Source organism: Lontra canadensis, unplaced genomic scaffold (genome assembly GCF_010015895.1).
Source record: "Lontra canadensis isolate GAN:19392208 unplaced genomic scaffold, GSC_riverotter_1.0 scaffold6, whole genome shotgun sequence".
Taxonomy (NCBI): domain Eukaryota; kingdom Metazoa; phylum Chordata; class Mammalia; order Carnivora; family Mustelidae; genus Lontra; species Lontra canadensis.
The window spans coordinates 19,367,469-19,391,125 of NW_022631000.1; the positions used below are offsets into that span (position 1 = coordinate 19,367,469).

General features: G+C 48.8%; 1 protein-coding gene across 2 annotated transcripts; it reads left to right on the top strand.

The window, feature by feature from the left end:
• Nucleotides 1–259: 259 nt before the first annotated feature.
• Nucleotides 260–23,045, top strand: NR1I2 (nuclear receptor subfamily 1 group I member 2). Of its 2 annotated transcripts, XM_032852317.1 has the most exons (9): nucleotides 260–350; nucleotides 15,046–15,264; nucleotides 16,370–16,503; nucleotides 17,895–18,082; nucleotides 18,986–19,260; nucleotides 20,619–20,761; nucleotides 20,936–21,052; nucleotides 21,385–21,490; nucleotides 22,815–23,045. In XM_032852317.1, the coding sequence occupies exons 2-9, from the start codon at nucleotides 15,233–15,235 to the stop codon at nucleotides 22,957–22,959; spliced, it is 1,140 nt and encodes a 379-aa protein (XP_032708208.1). In that variant the 5' UTR covers nucleotides 260–350; nucleotides 15,046–15,232; the 3' UTR covers nucleotides 22,960–23,045. The 2 variants fall into 2 exon arrangements, with proteins under 2 accessions (XP_032708208.1, XP_032708207.1); XM_032852316.1 differs by lacking the exons at nucleotides 260–350; nucleotides 15,046–15,264; nucleotides 16,370–16,503 and adding an exon at nucleotides 16,671–16,754.
• Nucleotides 23,046–23,657: the final 612 nt, after the last annotated feature.

Sequence of the window (23,657 nt, forward strand, 5' to 3'; positions counted from 1 at the left end):
CGGTAATCGGTTCATTTGCTAGTTGGAGCTCTGGACTTGGGACTTAGGAGTGCCGGATGGGGGCCACAGGGAGCCTACAGCCTACATCTGACCTGGACTGAAATGTAGGTGAGAGACAAGATTGGCTCACATCCTGGGAAATAACCTAGGTCGGAACTCTAGCAGGAGCCACAGCCTCTCCCCGGGGCAAAGTGTTCACCACAGTAACAAGCAAAAGAGGAAGGTAACGCTTCAGTCTGCAGCGAGGCAAGGACTTGAGGGCTGCCGAGCTTCTCCCTGATCCTTTGTTCCTGCTTATTCAAAGCGGACCCCAAAGGAGAAGTCACAGCAAAGAAGCTGCCACCAAGCAGGTATGGGTTTTCTTTCTTCCTTTCTCTTTTGCCGGGGGCAGATTGCCTCCCCAGCTCCCTGCCAAAAAAAAAAAAAAGGTGGGAACGCAAACATATCTTAACATTTGAGGCCCACACTGTAAAGGGTCATATTGGCCTTACAGCTGTTCAGCTTTCCAGGATGGAAAAAAACATGCAGATAATCACTTAATATTGAGTTCCATTAACCATGCTTCCTGATCATGCACTTGCCTCCTAAAGAAATAATCACAGTGGAAATCTCAATTTTATATCAGCCACGATGAGTCATATACACAATTGGCCCCCTCTCTGTTGCAGAGTTTGTGTCTCCTGATCCAGAAAAATACCCAGGTGCGGGGCTGTGGGGGCTGGGAGCAACTCAGCCCTAGTTCCTCTCAGTCCTTGGGGCCAGGGCGGAGACCCAGCTACAGGACAGTCACAGGGCCTGATCTCCTCTGCAAGGGGTCCCTCAGAGGCTCTTCCAAACCCCTTCCCAGCCCTCAGGCTGAGTTGGCTTTGGGCCAGTCAGTGTTCTACCTTTACTTGCCCGGGTAGGCAGCCTGGCCAGCAGAACAAAACCTTTTCTACATGAGCTCAGTGCCACCCTTCTCCCCACATAGCAGCCCAGCAGCTGTGTTTGAAGGTAACACCATATGTGGGGATGGTCAGGAGTTACCTCTGAGGCCACTGAATCTTGATTCAGTAAGTCAGCTGTGACAGGCACTAGACTCCTGTCTAGTGCCTGTCACACTGGATGGCTGTGTGACTTTGGTGCTGGGAAGGTCAATGGTCAGCACCAAGGTGGCCAAGGTGACTAGATTATTTCCACTGTGATGGGTGTTTGATCTCGAATGATATGGCCAGAGTCCAGAACGTTCTAAGCAAGGCCCCAGAGGCTACTACTTATTTAATTAGTTGGTTCATAAGATTAATTTTTCCATATACTTATTAAGTATAATTTTCAATATACTTTTGAAAATATCTTTAAGTTATATAATAAACTTAAATCTAAACCAGGGATTGGCAAACTATGGTGTGCATGCCAAATGTGAACCACCAGATGTTTTGTTTTTTTTTAAAGATTTTATTTATTTATTTGACAGAGAGAGTGAGAGAGAGCACAAGCAGGGGGAACAGGAGAGGGAGAAGCAGGCTCAATCCCAGGACCCAGGGACTGATGCTTAACCGACTGAGCCACCCAGGCGCCCCCGCCACCAGCTGTTCTTATAAATAACATTTTATTAGAACACAGCCATGCTCATTAATGATATATTATCTACAGCTGCATTTGCCCTTGGACAACAGAATTGAGTACTTGCAAAAGAGACAATATTGCCCCCAAAGCCTAAAATATTAACTATATGGCCCTTTACAGAAAAAGTTTGTCAAGTCCTAGTCTCAAGCTATCAACTTTTTCTTCAATTATTATGGAATAAACATAATAAGCAACCACAAAACTGACTAAACTATTGTTAGTAGGTAATAGCTTTTTAAAGTGATGAAGCCTGATTACAATCTTTTTGTAAAATAATGAATCCAAAAGTTAAAAATAGAACTACCTTACGACCCAGCCATTGAAATACTAGGTATTTACTGAAAGGAAACAAAAATACTGATTTGGAGGGACACACGCACCCCTATGTTTATAGCAGCATTATCAACAACAGCCAAATTATGGAAAGAGTCCAAATGTGTATTGACTGATGAATGGATAAAGAAGATGTGGGGTGTGTGTGTGTGTGTGTGTGTGTGTGTGTGTGTGTAATGGAATATTACTCAGCCATCAAAAAGATGAAATCTTGCCATTTGCAATGACGTGGATGGAGCTAGAGAGTATTATGCTAAGCAAAATAAGTCAGTCAGAGAAAGACAAATACCATCTGATTTCATTCACATGGAATTTAAGAAACAAAACATGGAGTGAGTAAAGAAAGAGAGAGGCAAACCAGAAAACAGACTTTTAACTATAGAGAACAAACTGAGGGTTGAAGGAGGGAGGAGGCGTGGGATGGGTTAAATGGGTGATGGGCATTAAGGAAGGTACTTGTTGTGAGTAGCACTGGGTGGTTATATGTAAGTGATGAATCCCTCAATTCTACTCCTAAAACTACACCGTATGTTAACTGACTAGAATTTAAATAAAAACTCAAAACAATAAATAAATAAAAGTAAAATGATTCAGGATAGATAAAGCTAAATTCTCCTTAAGCCATCCTGCCAGTGCCAGTCCCCTGTCACCCCAAAAGTAACTGCTATAACCTGTTTGGTACATTTATCGCCAATCCTCTGCATTCACATATACGTACATGTACTAGCAAACTGTTTGTTGTCATATTATTCTCATTCTGGTTTTCCACCCAACAAACTTTACATATCCATATTCCCTATGGAGACTTTCTATTTCTGTATATAGCTCTACCTCAATAATTTTGTATGGATTATACATAGAATATGTGCGTTTTATTTTTTTCAAAGTTTTCTACTTATTTTTGGGTGGGGAGGGGCAGAGGGAGAGGGAGAGACTCTTAAGCAGGCTCCAGACCCAGCTTGGAGCCCCACGTTGGACTCCTCCCAGGACCCTGAGATCATGGCCTCAGGCACAATTGAGAATCGGAAGCTTAACTGACTGAGCCCTCCAGGTGCCCCAGAATATGTGCATTTTAATGTTATCAAATTGCCCTCCATGGTGACTGCAACAATTTATACTCCCCCCAGCAGAGAATGACAGTTACTGTTCCTCCACACCCTGATGCTTGCCGTCTATTAAACATTTATTGTTTTTCCAATGAGATGAGTGAAAATAGTAACCCATTTGTAAAATATGTAAATGTCCCTGATTACTAATGTGTTAGTTTGCAGAGCTGCCATAACAAAACACCACATGCTGGGGGGCTTAAACTCCAGACACTTATATTCTCACGGTGCTGGAGGCTCAAAGTCCAAGATCAAGGCGTTGGCAGGTGTCATTCCTTCTGAGGTCTGGCTGTGTCCTCCCATGGCTTTCTGTGAGAGCCCAGTTCTGGTGGCTTGCCTTGTGTCCAGATTTCTCCTTCTTACATGGACATCAGTCATATGGGATTAGGGCCCACCCTAATGACCCCATTTGAACTTAATTACCTCTTTAAAGGTACACTTAGAGATATAGTCACATGCTGAAATGGGGGGGACACACATCAGCCAATAACAACTAGTGCAATTGGGCATCATTTTATATCATTCTTGGCCATTGTATTTCCTCTTCTTAATTGCCCATTCATATTCTTAGCTCATTTTATATGGGGTTATTTTCTTCTACTTACTTGTAGGAGTCTAATATTTATTCTTGGTGCTAATCCTTTGATAAACATATAATAAATATTCCTGCTAAGTCTGTGACTTGTTATTTAACTTTGTTTACATCATGCTTTTAGTCAACAGAAGTATTTACTGTTATTGTTATTGCTATTATTATTTTGAGTTAGTTGAATTTATTAATTTTCTCCTTTATGGATTTTGTTTTTTGGGGCTTATGTAGGGAAGCCTTCTCAACCTCCTAAGATTATGATGATAATAAAGTATTAGCATAGTTTCTTTAAATAACTTTATCACCTAAAAAAAAAAAATGGGCCTTTAGTCCTATATTCCAAATTAAGTTTGCCCTCTCCCTAGTCATTTGAACATTGCCTCTATTGTGTACTAAATTCTAATTTTTACATGTCTGCTGCTACTTTTTTAAAAAAAATTATTTCCTATTCTATCATAGGAAATATTATAGAGTCAATTTCTATTATAGCTTTACTGTTTCTAATTGATTTTTTTACTGACATATACAAAATCTATTTTGTGTTTGGTGTTTTTTTTTTTTAAGATTTATTTATTTATTTTAGGGAGAGAGTTGGGGGGAAGGGGCAGAGGGAGATGGAGAGAGAAACTCAAGCAGACTCTTCACTGAGCACAACATGGGGCTTGATCTCATGACCCTGAGATCATGACCTGAGCCAAAACCAAAAATCGGACGTTTAAGTGACTGAGCCACCCAGATGCCCCCAAAATCTATTTTGTGTTTTGATATTTTGTCTGGTCATTTTACTGAATTCTCTTAATACTTGTAAAACTATCAGTTGATTCTGTTGGAACTTCCTGGTAGACAACTATATTATATATGTAAAAGAGTTTTGTTCTTGCCTTCCTCATCTTTACACAGAGAAAAATATTTTTTTCTCTTACTGCCTTTTCTTGGCCTTCCAGCACAATGCAGAGTAATAATTAAGATGGAGGAGAATCTCAGGGCTGATGCATACAGTTGTAGGAGTTGTGCACTGCACAATTCTAGGGACACCATTCACAAATCCTTCGATGTCTAGGTATTTTTTATCACATTTCTGATTTTTGTTTTGAAGATTTTAATTATTTGAGAGAGAAGAGGAGAGAGAAAATGAGCTGGGGAGGAGCAGAGGGAGAGGGACAAGCAGATTCTGCACAGAGCACAGAGCCAGATGCAGGGCTTGATCCCACAACCCATGAGATCATGACCTGAGCCAGAACCAAGAGCCAGACGCTTAACTGACTGAGCCACCCAGTCCCCCCAATGTTTCTGATTTTAATTCATTATTATTTCATAATGTGAGCTCCTATTTCCTGGAGACTTCTCTGTAGGACTCTTTGACATAGGAGTGTGTAGGAGACTCTTCTTGCATACAGGAGCCTTCTAAGTGTTAGGATTTGCAGGGGACTGGGAAGAGTTCCCTGTCATCCAACACCTGTTCATCCACCTGCCTTATCTCCTGAATTTCTGTGAAACACTGAAATAACAATATCCAAATGAAAATTAAGATAAAGAGATTCATCCAAATTCCTCATGTAATGTCAGAAACAACTCTCCTGGGTCTAGATGAATTCTAGTCACACTCTGAAATGCTACGCAGTAGGAACACTGCAAACACATAGAAGAGACAGGCAGTTGACTCAGAGGTCATTGTGCTCTGTTAAATATTGGAAGATGGTACGGGGTGTACTTTTAACTTGGGCTGACACCAGCTCTCAACCCTGATCTGTGTCTAGGAACAAATTTTTTGACCCCTTGGGTCTGATGACTGCATCCCAGGATGCACAAAGGCCAAACTGCATGGCCACCTGAAGATAGCAACAGACTTCTCACTTGAATTTATGCAAGGTGACATTTCCTGTCTGAGTTTCCTCTGGGTGCCTGTCCCATGCCAGGGCCAAGGAGTAGGAGACACTTTTGTTCACAGTATTTGATCCATTTCAAAAAAAACTTTAAATATATGATCTCATTTTATCCCTGTGTCTTTTGTGATAGAAAATGCAACTTACACTGTACGTAGTGTATCCATTGGCCCTATAGGAAGAATTAGAATCAAGGGAAAAGTTCTATCACTTGTTGCCTTTGTGACCTTGGACACACAACCCCAGTGGCTTCAGTCGTAAAGGGGATAATAAGACTTGTCTGGCCCTGCTCAACCACAGAGAGGCCCTTCTCCGCTGACCTCACAGGTGCCCCTGCAGGAGATGATGATTTGGCAATCACTTAGTAAATAGTAAAACCTGTATCATATGAGTTAAAATCTGCCAACCTTCTCCCTTCATTGAAAAAAACCAATAGTTTGCAAGCTTCACTGTCAACTTCTTAGAAACTCAATTCTTTTTTTTTTTAATTTGACAGAGAGAGAGCACAAGCAGGGGGAGTGGCAGGGAGAGGGAGAGGGAGAAGCAGGCTTCCCGCTGAGTGGGGCTCTATCCCAGGACCCCAGGATCCTGACCCAGGCTGAAGGCAGATACCTAACTGAGCCACCCAGGCACCCCAGAAACCCAAAACTTATGTAACTTCTTTTCAGCTGCTCTTTTTCCCTCTTTACCCTCTGGTCAGTTCTGACATATATCCACACACATACGCACACTCGTATACACATACATTTCTGATTGTATACGCTTATGATGCATGTAGATACATACATATAACTACACACATAAGACATATTACATATAAAACATAAGTATATTATAATCCCACTGCTTCCAATAGTTTCTATCCCTAAAATCACAAGTTTTCTATCATTTTCCCCTCCACTTAGACTCCTTGCCGCTTCAACTCCCAAGTTGCCCATTCTTGCCTCCCCGTAATCTTGGTGACCTGGCTTCAAAGCCTTTTGACTCATTTGAAGATTAAATATATATTCATCTCCTCCCCACACCCTTTTCTTGGGAAGGAGTTATCTCACCCCCAAACGCATTTCGACTTTCAACAACAGTTTACGATGCCAGTTATCTTGCACGTGTGTTTCATTACTTCCTTGAACTTCTTGAACCCTAAAAATGCTTGAATTGCCATACCCTCTGCCTGCCTCTCGGTCATCTTCTCCATCGTGTCCCTTTTGTGTACAGCCCATTTTCCATCTGGGTTAGTTGGCTTTCTCAGGTCCTTGCTACTCAAATCAGACCAGCAGCGCTGGCAACATCCGAAACCCACAGCCAGACCCCGGGGTTGGAAGGTGTGTTTAACAAGCTCCCCAGGTGATCTGTTTGCACATTAACGTTGGAGAATCCCTGATCTTAGATTCTAAACATGTGTTCTGGGTTACTTCACCCCGTGCAGATTCTGAAGCAGACAGAGATCCTAACTGTCACCGAGGTTCCAAGGTGTGGTTCGAAAGCTAACGACCGCTAACTCCAGGGCAGCTTGCTTGATTGTGACCTGGTTATTTTTTTATTCCATACTGTAGTGCTTTGAACTACTGTTGTTCCTTCTGTTCTCTGGTTCTTTAACTACTTTCCTCCGGCTTTGTCTCTGCCTCCTGCCTTCTGCTTCCTCGAAGCCCTGCCTGGCTCCCGGGGCCGCCTTCTCTGTGGGCATTAGGGCCTCCCAGGGAAGGCAAGACTGAGGTATCTGGCCACACACTTCAGTCAAATATATTGGCTTCCCTTTTAATGTTCTTTAAATATCTGATTAACATTTATTTAGAGACAAGTGATGGTATTTTTTTTTAATTATAGTAAAATACACATAACATAGCATTTACCATCTTAGCCATCTTTAAGTGTAGGGTTCAGTAACGTTAAGTATATTTAGACTGTTGTGAAACTGATCTCCAGGTCTTTTTCCTCTTGTAAAACTGAAACTTCTACCCATTAAACAATAACTCCTTATTCCTCTCTTGCCCCAGGCCCTGGCAAACATACTCCTACTTTTTAAACTTTATCGAGGAATAATTGCAAGTATAATTATATATATTTAAAATGTAAAATGTGGGGCACCTGGGTGGCTCAGTTGGTTAAGTGTCTCCCTTCAGCTCAGGTCATGATCTCGGGGTCCTGGGATCAAGCCCCACATTGGGCTCTCCACTCAGCAGGAAGCCTGCTTCTCCCTCTCCCTCTCTCTTTCTCTCTCAAATCAATAAATAAAACCTAAAAAAAAGTACAATGTGATGATTTGGTAGACATATTTTAGAGTGATTACCAACGTCCAAATAATTAACTCATCCATCACCCCATACAGTAGACACAGTTAACTCTGTATGCGTGTGTGTGTGTGAAGAATGCTTAATTCCCACTCCAAGCTACTTTCAAATAAACAATACTGTATTATTAGCTAATTAATCATGTTAGCAATACTGCGTTATTAACTCTAATGACTACATTGCCACCACTCGACTTTGTGTTTCTATGAGTTTAACTGCTTTAGTTAAACTCATTTAGGTACCTCCTACACTGAAATCATACAGTACTTGTCCTTCTGCGACGGGCTTCTTTTATTAGCACAGTGTCCTCAAGGTTCATTGGTGTCGTAGCCTGTGCCAGAATTCCTACCTTGTCCAGGCTGATAATAGTGCATCACACGTGTCTCCCATTCATCTGTTTGTGGCCATTTTGGTTGCTTCCCCCTTTTGGCTGTTGTGAATAACGTTGCTGTGAACATGGGTGTGCAAATACCACTTTGAGGCCCTGCTTTCAATCCAGAAAGTTGAATTCTGGATCATATGGTCTGTTTTTTATTTTTTGAGGACCCATAGCCCTGTTTCCCAGAGCAGCTGCGCTATTTTGCGTTCCCAGCAGCAGCACATGCGGGTTTGAATTCCCCACATCTTCTTCAGCACTTTTTATTTTCCGTTTCTGTGACAGCAGCACCCCCAGTGGGTGTAGAGGGAGGTCTCATGCTATTTCCCTAGCGATCAGTGACATTGAGCATCTTTTTTTTATATTTATTTGGCAAGCGATGCTTTTTTTTTTTTTAACCTGGTATTCTTTTTTTTTTTTAATAAATTTTATTTTTTATAAACATATATTTTTTTTCCCCAGGGGTACAGGTCTGTGAATCGCCAGGTTTACACACTTCACCGCACTCATCATAGCACATACCCTCCCCAATGTCCATAATAACCCCACCCCCCCACCCCCCCTCCCCCCCGCACCCCTCAGTTTGATAAACCATAAGTGACTCTTAATCTCACAAGCGATGCTTTTTTAATGCAAAACGTGTATCGTGTCCTTCATGGTCAAGACGAGTAATTCATTCTGTGCCATTTTCCAAGCCAGACAACTTCTTAGAAGGCATGTTTAAGTGTTTAGAAAATAGTCTACTCATTCCCCTCGAACAGCCCTACACCACACATGATTCTGTCTGGTTCTGTCGGCCAGTTTTCACAGGGTGCTCAGGCTTGTCAGAGCCTTATCTCCGGTGGCTGGCTGGAGTGACCCAGTGTGACATGCATGAGTGTCCAGTCATGCCACGGAGACTCGTCTACACTATTCAGGAGTGTAGGAAAGGAAACAATTTATGGTTTATTTTGTTTCTCAGTTATTCCAGCAATGTTTGACACCCTTTGAAATGGTGGCTCCTACGGAGACGCTCAGCTATCGGCCCTTTGAGTTGGCTCTGTCTGTATATCTGACATTCCGTGTCACTAGGAGAGGATCTCAGTGGGTTGGTGGATCCCTTGTCCCTGGGAGAGAGCAGTCACAACATCCCTCACAGGCCCCCAGAACCTAGTCCCACCAGGAGCCCTTCTGAGGGTGGCCGTGGGCGGGGCAGCCCTCCTGAGCACCCTCATCCTGTGAGGTCAGGTTGGGCGAATTTGTGAGTCTCCTTTACGAGGACAGAGGGGAGGCTGTGAATACTTGTCTGCCACAACGTTTCTTCTCGTTTAATTGTCTCAGATAAAATGTTGGCATTTTATCTGACACATCCTGTCTTCTTCTGATGTGAGGGGCCTGGGGAGGTAGTAATGTTTTTTTCTATTAGAAGCATTCCTTGATCTCTCTGTTTAAAAGAAAGTTATTTGATGGGTCTCCTTTCAAAACCCCAGATCTCCCTGTAACTCCCACCTTGCTGCCGACCCCTTCTGTCCTAGCCAAAGCCCACTCTTTCCCTTCAGAGTTGTGGGACAGAAAAAGAACACTTAGTCCTTGTCACTGAAGAAGATTAAAGAGTTAACAGTGAGGCCGAGAAGCGGGGGGGGGGGGGGGGGGGGGTTGGACCACAGGGGGAGCAGTTCTGCTCTGCCTGATCCCAGGAAGGGGCTTCTCTGAGGGCTTCCTTTTGGCATGTTTGTCCAGGCATTTGGGCCTGACATTGGCATCAGTCTGCCCCACAGAGGAGACTGAGCAGTGAAGGCTCTGTTGGCCAGTCTGAGACGTGGTCTCTCCTGGAGACTCCAGCAGGTTATGTCCCTTTGTTGACAGGGACAATAGAAACAGATTAGAGATTGATTTTAGCCAACGAAGCTTGGGGCTCTGGGCCCCTTCCGTACATGGGCTCCCTCCCACAGTTGAATGCTTTTATAACATTTTCATAAGTAAGATATTTAAGCATGGTTGTTTTTAGACGGTTTCTACGCCACTGTCCTATTTTCCCTGAAGCCAGGTGTTGATGGAGTGGACATGGGCTTGTTGGAGATTGAGTTGGGGGTACATATAGTTTGGGTATATTCATATAGTGGCAGTTACTTGCGTGTGGGGTTGGACCCAGCGTAGCAATGGGTCCCAGGAATGTCCTGCTCTGCTGCTTGTCCACCACCATGGCAGGTGCCCAGCAGAAGCTAAAGAAGGGGAGTGAAGTTTGAAATGTGTGGAGCTAAGAATTAGACCATGGAAAATTCTTCCAAATATGAAGTCTTACACGAAAAAAACTTGATAGAGGTTTTCTTATGTTTGACAACAATCCTCAGCTACATGTGAAGATGAAAATGTTCCCATTATCATAATAAAAAGCAAATTTTGGTCAATGATTCTAGAGAAAAAACTTTATATATAAGTTTCCATATAAACTTTTTTATATAAAAAATGACATTACAATATCATTGCTGTATGAGGGGAATAATTTGTTTTCTATTGCTGCTGCAATATTACCACAAACTTGGTGGCTTAATACAAAATTTATTATCTTATAGTTCTAGATGTCAGGCGTCCAAATTCAGTTTTACTGGGGTGAAACCGAGATGTTAGCAGGCTGGTGCCTTCCGGAAGGTCTAGGGGAGAGTCTGTTTACCACTTTTTCCAGCTTCTAGAGCCTGCCTGGATTCCTAGGTTCACAGCCTCTTCCTACATCTTCAAAGCCATCGATGTAGCATCTGACCACTTTTCCATGATCACGTCTCTTTCTCTGACCAGACCCAGGAAAGTTTCTCTGATTTTTGAGGTATGTTTCCTCAATCACATCTGTAAAGACTCTTTTGCATATAAGGAAACACATTTCCATGTTTTAGGGATTAGGATGCGAATCTTTGGGGACCATTATTCTGTTTCCCACAAAGGACAATATTAATAGTTGTGATTTATTCTGATTTCTTTTCTAGTCTTTCTCACAAATACGTCTTCTGTTTGGTACCTAATTCCATATTTGCAATGTGCATTCTTTTTCTTGAAGAAGACCCCTCCAGTTGTACAAGCCTCAGACCTCACATAAGCTGACTCCTGGCAACTCTACTTGCCCACTGACCGAGTTGAGAACTTGACGAAATTTTTCCCACACTAGCTGGGCAGAGTCTGTGGGGGTAGTTCTGCTCACTGGCCAGGAAGGGAACCCGGGAATAGCTGAAGAGGAGAGTACCTGTGTCTCATACGGTAACTCTGGACAATCACCGAGCAAAGTGCAGGATGCCCATATTCTATAAGGGATGTTCTGATGAGCGCTATGCTCTGTGGGTGCCCGTTGGGGGAGGTGGAAGAGCCCCTGAACCGTGGCACTCAGAGCTCAGTAGATGTCCTGCTTTGGCAACTGCCATGATGCTTTTTGGTTTGGCCAGTCTGCTCTTTCTGTCTTGGGGCTCCAAGATGATCATGTCCGGCTTTCTCTCTGGGATTCTTTCCTGGCCCCAGTATTGACCGAAGTCTCTCTTCTCTCCTGCTGCCTTATGGAAAACACCCATCATCGGGGTCTCCCTTTTGGCCATTTACTCTGCCCTCTTCGGGTCTTCATGCTGCCCCCCACCTCGCTACCTGTGCCTCTGGTCGTGCAGGTCCCTGAAATTCCTTCTCTCTGCCCTTGAGTCTCCCCCACTCTCACTTCCCTAGTGCTGTCTCTTTCCCAAATCTACCTCAGCACCCAGGTGAGGGCTTCTCTCTTGCTCTCTCCCCTTCTAGCAATTTCCTCTTTCTGCTCTGGTGAGAATTTTCTCCTCCACCTCCAGATATCTCTGCTACACTTGGCAACCCAACAGGCAACATCGTGGGCCTTCTACTGGGCATTTCCTTCTTCCCTAAAAACAAAAAGATAGGCACTTCCCACGTCTATACCCGGTGTCCAGCCTGGATGTATCCGCACCATGGCTCACCGTGTTCACACAGTCTCTCAATATCTGGCTCCAAGGGTCACTAGTGGAGGCTTCCCACCCCTCTCGCTCCCCCAAAGTAGACTCTCTCCCCAGCACCACCTTTTCACACGTTCCTTCTGCTGGTGGGGAGTGTGAATATTCACACACTTCTCTGGTTTTCTTGGTCTTCCATCATGATTAGCCAGCTACCCCATACTGTCGGGGTTCTATGAACACTCAAGCCTCGTGTGCTGCCTCTCACAGCTCAATCCCCCTTGACTGGCAGATGCCAGGTCTGCGGACAGGGTCTCATTTGGCCTCATTTTGGAGCCTGAAGCTGCTCAACCAGCACCACTCAGGTGTTCTGCAGGGCTGTCAGTGTGGGCCTCCAGTAGCCACCGTCCTCCATGGTCAAAGCCAACCCAGCGGCCATGCAGGTTTCATCCTCCACGCCTGCCTCTGCAGTCCTTCCCCGGCTCCTGGGCATCCCGGAGTCCTCCCCCAGCCACACTTGGAGATCCTTCCTCCTTCCATAGCAGAAACTGAACTCTGCGTTTCCTTTGGAATTTCTCTCCGCTATCACCCTGGGATGCACCACTCTCCTTCCTTTCTTTCTCCCCAAGTTCAACCCTGTCCTCCCTGTAGTGCAAGTTCTCCAGCATGCTCAGATTACCAAGCCGGGTGAGGAACAGGTGCAACCCTTAGAGCAAGCCCAGCTGGATTCAGTCAACACTGCATGTTTAATTAGTCTGATTAAATTCACATGAACAAGAGATGTGGCTGGCACATACCAGTCGCCCAGGCACTGTCATTTCTCTGTCCACAGGGCGCCGTGCTGGAAGGACTGTTATAAGGGGAAAGCGGGGTCAGAACTGTAGGCAATACCCAGCACCCCCATCCACCCAGGTCCAATCTATTTCTAACAGAACTCTAGGGGTTCTGTTTCCATGATCTCTTCCCATGTAACAAACCTCCCCCAAACTTACCGGGTGAAGCCAGCCACCATTTTATTTTCTCCCATGATTCTGTGTTGACAGAGCTCAGCCTGCTCTGTGGCATCAGCCGGACGCTTAGCTGGGCTGGCATGTCCACAAGGGTTTGCTCACTTGTCTGGAGGTTGGTGGGGAGGGTTGGAAGGCCGGGGCAGAGGGTCCTCTCTCATCTTGCCATGTGAAGGCTTTCCCTCTGCACATGGTCTCTCTGCATGGTTCCCTTGGGTGTCACCCCAACAGCTGAGCTAAACTTTCTCACACGGTAGGTTAGGGCTCCCCCAAAGGGCAGAAGCAGAAGCTACCAGGCCTTCTTGCGGCTTCAGCCCACAACCGGCACAGTGTCATTTCCCCACAATTCTATTGGTCAAAGCCAGTCACAGGCCATCCCAGATTCCTCCTGTGAGAGGACTGCACTAGGGTGTGGACCCCAGGAGGTGTGTTTGCTGGAAGCGGACTTCGGAGCAAAGCTGTCATGGGTTCTCTAGCTGGGGCTTCATATATGAGAGAATGAACTACAGAATGTACCAGATCTGTGTAACAGTCAACTTAGGTAAAACAAAGTAAAAGTTACACAAATGCTATGACATGAGACTCTGGCATTAATCCTAATACCTCCTCATTACAGAGTTGTATCAGTCAGACACAGTGCAATAAGCAAATGTCTCCTCCCTTTGTCCCTTGGCAGACAATTCTTTTACGTCTAATTCTGCTGTAAGTTGTTTTTGCTGGCTCTTGCTCATGGTGCCACCTTAGTGTTTGATTCCTGATTTGGAGGTTTTGCTCATATTTCTTGAAAATTATTTGTGTGATTCTTTGCACCTCAGTGGAAAGTGATTTCCCTAGAGAAGAGTGTGTCTGCTTCTGTGGGTGTCTGGGAGCACTGCCCACCCAAGATCTCCTTAAATCAAATCATTAGCTTCAGGTTTTTGGGAGGGCTCTCAATATATATTTTGTCTGCAAGCCCATATGTGGTCAGGATCATGATTTGAAAAATCAGGGGGTATTTCCCCCCACACTTGTTCAGTTCAAGTTTCCCATCAGCCTATTTTATATACAGTTTTCCGGAAGCAGGATTGTGGGACAGATTAATTTCTAATTCATTTTTACAGGTGAAATGTTTGCTTTCATCTATTTTGCTGCTGGAAAGAGAAACATTTGTGTTGAAATGTTACTAAAAGTTTTATTTGGGGTTAAGAAAAGGCAACATCATCTGTGGTGTGGTGGCCCTGGGCAATCAGTGCCCAGAGAGGCTTTGGGAGACATCATGAGTAAGACAACTCCCATCTCTGCTCATCCTCCTCCATGCTCATTCCAAGTATAGAATTTGGGCACACTGTCAGGTGAACATTCCCTGGGGCAAGCATCTCAAACACAAGTCTACTAACGGGTACAAGTTCTTTGATTATTCACTTATGCCCCCGCTTGACTGGGATGCTGGCTGTTGTCTTCCTGCATTCTGAGAGCCCGTCTCCTCTCTGTTTTTCTCCCCATTTGCTTCGTTACTCAGCTGAAAACTGCCTTTCTGTCCTGCCTTTTCAACTTTCTCCGGGAGCTTGGGCCACCACATGCCTGAGAGGCTGTCTCCCCGGGTCTCCCTAGTCCCAGAACCATCTCTAACAAGTGGTCTGTCCCTTGGGCCTCTGACCAGGTTATGGGCTCTTAATCCCAGTCCACTCAGGAATTGCTTCTGTGATCCCACCCGGGCAACCTTTTCTTTTTCCTTCTCATTTCTTCCTCTTACCCTTCTCTCGCCATGTTTCTGTTCACATGCTTTCCTACAGGAAAGCATACACACCGCCACCATGACATCTTTCCTGATAATGAATACTAATCCCACCCCCAGTTCTCCCGTGGTTCAGCTCTTGGGTCTGCAGAACCATGTGGGAGCAGCACACAGGGAGGACTGTCTGAGCACATCTCTGCCTGGCCCCTTCATTTCCTGTGTTTTTTCACTTCTAGCCCAAGAGGCCTGGAAGCAAACCTGGAGGTGAGACCTGGAGAAAGCTGGAACCATGCTGACCTTGTGTCCTACGAAGAGGCAGAATCAGTACCTGGGAAGACTGCCGTCAGTGCAGATGAGGGAGATGGGGGTCCCCAAATCTGCCGTGTATGCGGGGATAAGGCAACTGGTTACCACTTCAATGTCATGACATGTGAAGGATGCAAGGGCTTTTTCAGGTAGAGTTACCTGCCAGCCTTTACCCACCTGCCACCCCAACACACTGGGTCACATCTAACTGGGGTTCTGCCATTAGCCCACTGGGAACTGCTTTAGAGCCTTAGCTTGACCTATTCCGGGTTCAGAGTATGGGGCAGTTGCCAATTCAAAAGCCTTCTATTTTTTTCAGGAGATTCATGAATATCTCAGAGGACTTCATCTTCCATCTTTCTATCTTACCTGGGAAAGGGCCCCTTCCACTAAGATAACACTTTTGTTTCTCCATGTGTTGAATAAAATGGAAAATCAGTTCATAAAAGAGGAAAGAATCCAAAAAGCCAAAACTCAAGTGCTCAAATCAACTAAAGGGAGTGTTTGTTAAGCAAAGAATGGCAAAGAAGAATAGGACAAAACAGTCTCATCTAGAAACAGGCAAACAGGGAGGTCGAAAACTTAAGGACTGCAAAGTATCAGCTCATACACAGCAAGACAGGCCTACACAGAACAGTTCACATTGTCCAAATGAAGAAAGAGTAAAGACCAAAGCCCCCTGCGAGGCTCTCAGATCAAAAGGAAGAGAAGCAGGCCAAGAAAGGAGGGAAGTAGAGAAAGAATGTGTGAGGAGTTCGCAGTCTGCCCACCAGGAGGGCCAGGGAGGTGGAGAGCAGCTCCCACCCAAGGGCCCACTTGGGAAGCTCCCAGGACAGCCAGCTGGCTGTCTGCAGAGTTCCTGGCAGCTGAACATGTGCCTAGAAATGGACCCTAGAGCAGGACCCATCCCGCAATCTCTAAGATGGGCTGCCAGTCAGCATGCGGTGGGTGGGGGGCCAGAACCCACAGCAGGCCCTCCAGGGAGGTGCTGCGGCAGCTTGGACGTCTCCCTAGTGAAGAAGCCCGGCTTTGGGGCTGGTGCTGCGAAGCTCTCCAGTCCTGTGGGGCTCGGTTGGTCTAGTGCGGGTCCCAAAGCAACCACGTCGGCAGCCACACTCCAGGTCCTGTGGAGTAAGTACAACAGGGTCCGGAGAGACGTGTAGCTTGGAACACCCCCCACCCCCCAACACCCACCCGCGCACAGGAAGCCCCGGTGTTCCTCGAACCGGCCTTTCGCTCTCTGTTCTCTCACAGGAGAGCCATGAAACGCAACACCCGGCTGAGATGCCCCTTCCGGAAGGGCACCTGCGAAATCACCCGGAAGACCCGGCGCCAGTGCCAGGCCTGCCGGCTCCGCAAGTGCCTGGAGAGCGGGATGAAGAAGGAGAGTGAGCAGCGGGAAGTGCCCTGGGCGGGCGCGGGCTGGGGCGCATGCGCATCGTGAGCCTGGGCCAGGCCTGCCTCGGGCCCAAGCTGGACGGAAGCGCGGTGACATGTACGCGCACGTGTGCAGCCACGCACCATGGGTGCGCACATGCCTGTGACCTGTGTACAACAGGCAGGCCAAGGGAGGAGAGCTCATGGGCCACCTGCCCACACCACCACCACAAGCCCATCCTACAAGGACTTGACAGAGAAAGTGCATCTTTATTCTCTGCTCCGGGAGGTGTGGTGGGCATCTCATGCCCCTTTAACCCCTCGGGTGCCCCTGCACGGTTCTTTTCGTCGCTTTCATAATCGTCCACATGGTGTTTTAGCCAAATTGGGCCAGGGGAACTGGGGAGAAGGAAGCCAGAGACACATGGTGTGATACGACCCCCAACCTTCCAGCAACTAGTGCCCATCAGCCTCCCAAACCTGGTGTTTGGGAGGAATTCCAGAAGAATCAGACAGGTGGCATAGGATACTCTCATTCTACCTGTCGATCTTGGATGTATAATTGTGCTCCCAGGTCACTCTGAGATTAAGGCTGGTAAGGAAAGGCTGGAAGCTTCCAGTGCATCTGTCTCCACTGATCCCATAGTTGGCAGCCTCTTTCAGGGGTCGAGTTCCCTGGGCTTGTGGACAGGGGCCTATCCTTGCAGGCCAGGTGAGAGTCAGGGCCTCATGTGGCTGTCCCCACTGTTGCTTGCACTGACGCCCACCTCTTTGCTCTGCACGCATAAGTTCCAGAAATCCATGGAAGGCCCTAAGGCTCCAACCTATGTAGGAAATGGCTGGAGTTGATATTTCGTGCTGAGCAGCAGCCCCAGCTCCCTAGGGTCTTGGAGACCCAGATGCCTTGGGGGAACTCTGAGGAGTCCAGTTGGTGTCTAATCCACCAAAGAAGATTACTGTCAGGTGCCACTGACTGATCACTTATGTGCTAGGAGATCTGCTGGGACTTTGCATGCCATGTCTCATTGTGGCAACAGCGTGAGGGGAGCACTGTTGCTCCAGATCATGAAGAAGGACATTGAAACCCGGAAGGGTTAAGGTGCTTGTTCAAGGTCACCGCTAGCGAGTGGCAAAGCTGTCACTAAAACCCAGCATCTTTTAATTCTGCAGCCTGAGCTCTTCCCACCATTCCACAAACTTGTCACAAACCCACTGCCTCAGGTGGTTTACCAGCTGTACCTCACTCTCTGCCCTTAACCCAGTGTTTCTCCAGGGGAGCCCACCATCTAGGACAGGGTGGGTTTTTTGTCACCAGCCCTTGTCCTCCTGCTGCATGGGGAGGCTCACCAAGTGCAGCCAAGCTCCTGCAGGTGCCTGAGCCTGCCCCTGGTTATCCCCTCAGTGATCATGTCCGATGCCGCTGTGGAGCAGAGGCGGGCTCTGATCAGGAGGAAAAAGAGAGAACAGATGGGCACTCAGCCCCTGGGAGCCAAGGGGCTGACTCAGGAGCAGCAGACAATGATCAGAGAGCTGATGGATGCTCAGATGAAAACCTTCGACACCACCTTCTCCAATTTCAAGGACTTCCGGGTATGAGGCTCTCTCTAGTTGGCTCAGACATTATCCTAGCTCCTCAAACCCCCAGTCTTATTCCCAAGGGTTCTCAAAGAGTGGCCCCTGCCTGCACAGCAGTGGGGGCCCCAGGGAATGGTTAGAAATGCCAGTTCTCGGCTCACCCGAGACCTGCCAAATCAAAAACACTGACGGTGGGACCCAGTGATTGGTGTTTTGACAAGAACACCTAGGTGATTCTGACACGTGCTCAGAGAAAGAATCTCTGTTCTCTCCTTCCACAGCAGGTAGTAAAGTGGGCCTGAGCCAGAAACAGAGTTTTGGAAGCTGAGTTGCTCCAGGGTGGTTGGCCCTCAGGGCCTTCTGAGGACAGGCCAGGGACCTGTTTGGAATCTGGCATTTGTGAAAGGGTTTTATAGATCTAAGACACATTTGTGATCTCAGCAATGTCACCCATGTCTGATCCTGGTGCTCTCTTCCTGCTCTGTGCTCACAGGTGTATCTCAGGCGATTGGCTCCACTCAGAGAGCTGGCAGCCAGTGACCCCTGGAGTCTGTCCTTTCCATCTGCGGCTCCCACAACCTCCTTTTTAAGTCAGGGATGCTTGGAACACACCCAGAGGTGGAGATCCCTTACATTCCGCTGGGCAGAGAGCAAACCCATTTCTGACCAGGCAGGGATGGGAGGGAACATTGATAGATCCAGGAAGTATGCCACTTGACAGGAGAGGACCAGAGAGAAGGAACAAATACTTGCGTGCACGCACACATGCACATGTATGTGCACGCACGTGCGTGTGTGTGTGTGTGTGTCTGCACTTGGCATCCTCTCAGGCTGCAGCAGTGGCCTGTGTAGAAACCTGTTTGGGAGAATACATGCTGCCTCTCCTGTCCTCTCTCCATCTTCCGGCTCCTGTCCCAGCTGCCAGAAGCGCCCAGCAGTGGTCATGAGGTTCCGGAATCCCTGCAGCCTGCAGCGGGGGAAGAAGCTGCCAAGTGGAGCCAGATCAGGGGAGATCTGTGCTCACTGAAGGTCTCTCTGCGGCTGCGGGCAGAAGACGGCAGCATCTGGAGCTACAGACCCCAACCTGATAGCAGCGGGAGAGAGATCTTTTCCCTGCTGCCCCACATGGCTGACATGTCAACCTACATGTTCAAAGGCATCATCAACTTTGCCAAAGTCATCTCCCACTTCAGGTAGGACACGGCGGTGGGGTGGAGGGGTGTGGAGAGGAGCAGGCAGTGGCCAGCAGATTTAAAGGGTCTAGGGTAGATTCCTCTGAATTTGGGGGATGTTGGTGCCAAAGGACCCTCCCTTATCTCCACCTACCCTTTCCATCAATAGGCAGAGGGCAGGTTATATTGTAGGAGCCCACCTGTTCCCCTGTGACACTGAGGCCTTGTTTAATGGGGTGAGGGTGGCCACGAGTCAGATGGTAGCACATTAGATTAGGGGAGTAAGAGAAAGGCCTGCCTGCACGTGTGGATCTTGGCAGATCCCCACTGACATCCGGTGACCTGCAATGGAACATCATGGTGTGAGATTACTTGCCATTTCTTGTGAGCACGGTTGTGAGCTCTGTCTCCCCTAGAGGTGTGCATGATGATCTCCTTCATTCTACAAATAGAAAACTGAGGTTCACCAAGGTCAAAGAACTTGCATAGGTTCACAGTTAACCAGAATGGCCAGATTTGGGAGCAGAGAGCGCAGAGTTCAAAGCCAGCTACCCACCAGGTCCTGAGCCAGCGCTGGGAAATAGAATAAGATCGACTTCCTGGGATTATAGATCTGAAAGAAAGGGGCTTGTGCAGAAAAAAAGGGACCAAATTTCTGAGGAGACCAAAGACAGGCAGGGGGCCCCTCAACAGCCAGCCTAAATGTTGTTCCTTCTGGGGTCTTAGTAGAAATGCTCCTCCGTGGGGAGTCGGGAACTCGCAGATTGGGGGGCTGGTGTCAGCCTAAACATGAATTTCAGAGGTGGCCACTGTGTCTTGGCCTGGCCTCAGAGCCGGAAGGGGGCTCAAGGCATCTGGGCTGCCTTGAGCGAAGCGATAGAAACAGTCAATCCATAACAGACAGCAGGAAGCAGATATGCCTACGGGCATGGAGCTCCTGCCAAAGGAGCGGCGCCAGAGGAAGGACTTCTGGGAGGTGCCGCGACAGCCTGTCTTGAACGACCAGCAGGATTTACCTAAAGGGAGGCCAGAGGGGCGGTCATCCCAAGTGGGGAAATTGAGGCAGAAACTGGAGGCTGGGGAACTGGAGCCGCGGCATGGACCGTGGACCAGTGGCTGTGGGGGAGTTGGAGGAGATGGGCTGGACTGTAGGGGAGAGCGGGCTGCATTGGCAGCACAGACCCCAGCAGCAGGAGCCCCGTGGGAGGTGTGGGGAGGAGCAACCTGCTTGGCTGCTGTCAGAGAAAGGATTGGAGGCGAACTGAAAGCATCTGCAGCCCCCCGTCCCCCCACCCCAGCCACATTTCTGGATATGTGAGGAGGGTGGCCTGTAGCCCCCAGTCTGGAAACTGGCACGCCCCCCCCATCCTCGCTGCTAGGGATTTGCCCATCGAGGACCAGATCTCCCTGCTAAAGGGGGCCACATTTGAGCTGTGCCAGCTGAGATTCAACACGGTGTTCAACGCAGAGACGGGAGCCTGGGAGTGTGGTCGGCTGTCCTACTGCTTGGAGGACCCTGCAGGTGCCGAGAGCCGCCCGCCTGCCCCAGCGGAGAGGGGGGGAGCAAACACGAGCGTGGTGGGAGGGGAGGAGACACATCAGGACAGGCGGAGGGTCCTGGGGTTGCAGGCAGAGACCGGGTGACGGGCAAACAAGCCCTCTGTGAGGGAAGGCTGAGAATTTTGCCCACTCACAGGTGGCTTCCAGCAGCTTCTCCTGGAGCCGGTGCTGAAGTTCCACTACAGGCTGAAGAAGCTGCAGCTGCATAGGGAGGAGTACGTGCTGATGCAGGCAATCTCTCTTTTCTCTCCAGGTGAAGATCCCACCAGGCCTGCTTGGCCACTCCTCCCCAGCCCCAGGCTTGCTTGCACTCCCTCAGCTTTAGGAGGAGGCAGCAGGCCCACCCCTGCCCTCCCCAGGGAAGGCCTCTGGCCTTGTCCCTGTTTGCTGCATGGCCAGGAGGGGGTCCCTGGCTGGCTTCTCCCTGGGTCGGTGGGGTGATGTCCCCTCCGAGTGCCACCCTCCCTTCCCTGCCTGGGTGCCTCTGGCTCCAGAAGGTGGCCATTTGCGCTCTCTGGCTGGCCCCGCTCTTGTCTTTGCCCCCACGGCCTTGCTGGCACCACGCTGTCTTCCCGTCCCCCGCAGACCGACCGGGTGTGGTGCAGCGCAGCGTGGTGGACCAGCTGCAGGAGAGATTTGCCATTGCCCTGAAGGCCTACATCGAGTGCAGCCGGCCCCAGCCTGCCCACCGGTGAGCAGCAAGCAGGGAGGGTGTGAGGGGGTCCCTCCAGCAGCTCCGTCCTCTAGGCGCCCCACCTGTTCTGGGCCTCTCAGAGAGGGCAGGCCAGAGCTTCTCCTGGGGCAGCCTCTGACTCCCGGGGCTTTGGGGCCCTGTTCTGTGACCTCCACTAAGGCCCTGGCCCCATCAGCCTGAGTTCCAGCCCAGCAATGGAGAAACTTGAGGGAGGGCCAGAGGCCATGCCCAGCTGTGAACGTTGTTCCTGTCTGCCCTTTTCCACTCCTGTCAGCAGGAATAGGAACCACCAGGGAGTTCCCCCAGAGGCTCCTACAGGCTCTTCTACCAATAGCCAGCAGTAACCAGCATGGTAGTAAAAATAACCATGTCAAAAACCGTGATGGTAATAATAAATAAATTTGCACTGAGAAGTGCCAGCCCTGGGGCCAAGCAGTTTACATGATTTGACCCCTTTAATCTTGAACACAGACCCATGAAATGGGTTCCACCACTACCCTGCAAGGGGCTGGAGACCCAGGGCAACTGCCTCAGGGTCCCCAGCCAGGTGGGTGGGATCTGGAGGTGGCAGCAGGTGGTCCTTCTGAGTGCTCCCCGAACAAGCACAAGCAGGCAGGGTAGGAAAGTCCGTAGTTTGTGCTGGCCACAGCCAAAGGAGGAAGGCTGCTCGGGGCTCGGCCAGACAGGGGTTTCCATCCCTGCCCTGGCTCTCAGCAGTCCTACGGGCCCAGGCCTTGAGGGATGAAGGCCTGCACGAGGTGTGTTGGCTGAACTTCAAACCCCAAGTCCTTACTTGGCCCGCATTGACTTTATTTTGAGCTCAGCCTCTGGGCCACATCCTGATTTTCTTGGTCGTTCCCTGCATGGAGCTGGGAGGCATCACGCAAAAACTAAGGCATGAGGCTGGTCTCAGATGCTAGATCCTGGGCTGGATCCAGGAAGGATCAGCAGGTCATCCTGTAGTTGCTGCCTCCACGACTCCGCTGCTCGGTCCTGGCCCACAGCCATGCGCCAAGGCCATGTTGTTCCCTAGGTTGCTCTCTGTGCCCGGCCCCTGCAGTACCTGGATTTTCCCATGGAGGGCATGAGAGGTGAGGGAGGAGTGTAAGTCCACACCTCAGTCCCTCCAAGTCTGTTCTGCACTTCTCATCCGCAGACTAGGAGGAGCTCAAGGAATTCGACTGAACCTTGTCTCTTGGCTTGCCTGAGATGTTCTAAGAGTAATACCCTCAAACCTGTGCAACTTCAAAGCAGTCCCAGGGTTGGTGGATGGGGACAAGGGTGGGCCACACCCCCAACTATTCCTCTGGCTGGCCTGCAGGTTCCTGTTCCTGAAGATCATGGCCATGCTCACCGAGCTCCGCAGCATCAATGCCCAGCACACCCAGAGGCTGCTGCGCATTCAAGACATACACCCGTTCGCCAGCCCCCTCATGCGGGAGCTGTTTGGCATCACAGATGGCTGAGAAGCTGCCCCCTTGGGAGAGCCTCTGGGGGGGTGGCAGCCGGAGCCAGAGCCCTGCCCTTAGAGCTGCCATTCCTGGATCTAGACAGATGGGTACCGCTGAGAGCTGACAATGCCCTACCGGTTGTGCCCACCCCAGGGAATCCACAACCACAGCTCTGACAGTGCTGCCTAGCGTTCCTCAGGAAAGGGACAAGGGTCTCCCTGGACTCCAACCCAGTCTGTGGAGAGGGAAGCCATAGACACTTCGGTGGACAGCAATGGCCCATCCAGAGGCAAGAGCACCCTCCCCTTAGAGATGGCCCTGTGGTCTGGGCATCTAGTGTCATGGTGGGAGAGGGGAAGGGGTGCCTGGGGCTGGACCATCTGAGAGTCTGTGCCCACAACCAGGATCATTAGCTTCTTGGATGTTTTCATTACATACCCCTGTGTCCCTCACCCCACTCATTCCCAGCCCTCAGCCACCTGTCCTGACCTGCTCAGTGAGTTTCCAGGCCTGTGTTCATCAGCAGGTGTATTTGTGTCTGCGAGAGGAGCCAGAAGGCCTGCAGCAGATGTCAGAGACTTGTCATGACCACTGTGTCTATTCTTTCTTCCTTCTGGACCCTCGTTCTGTGTCTTTGTAGCCATGCAAACACATTCGTAAGCACCAACAACATGCAGCTTTCTGTGGGGTATTTGCCAACTCAGACATAGCTC

Excerpts from the sequence above, each read along its gene's own strand:
- NR1I2 (XM_032852317.1), top strand. The coding sequence starts at position 15,233 with ATGACATGTGAAGGATGCAAGGGCTTTTTCAG. Across the intron at positions 15,265-16,369 it reads GGATGCAAGGGCTTTTTCAG|GAGAGCCATGAAACGCAACA; the intron begins GTAGAGTTACCT and ends GTTCTCTCACAG. Across the intron at positions 21,053-21,384 it reads AATCTCTCTTTTCTCTCCAG|ACCGACCGGGTGTGGTGCAG; the intron begins GTGAAGATCCCA and ends CGTCCCCCGCAG.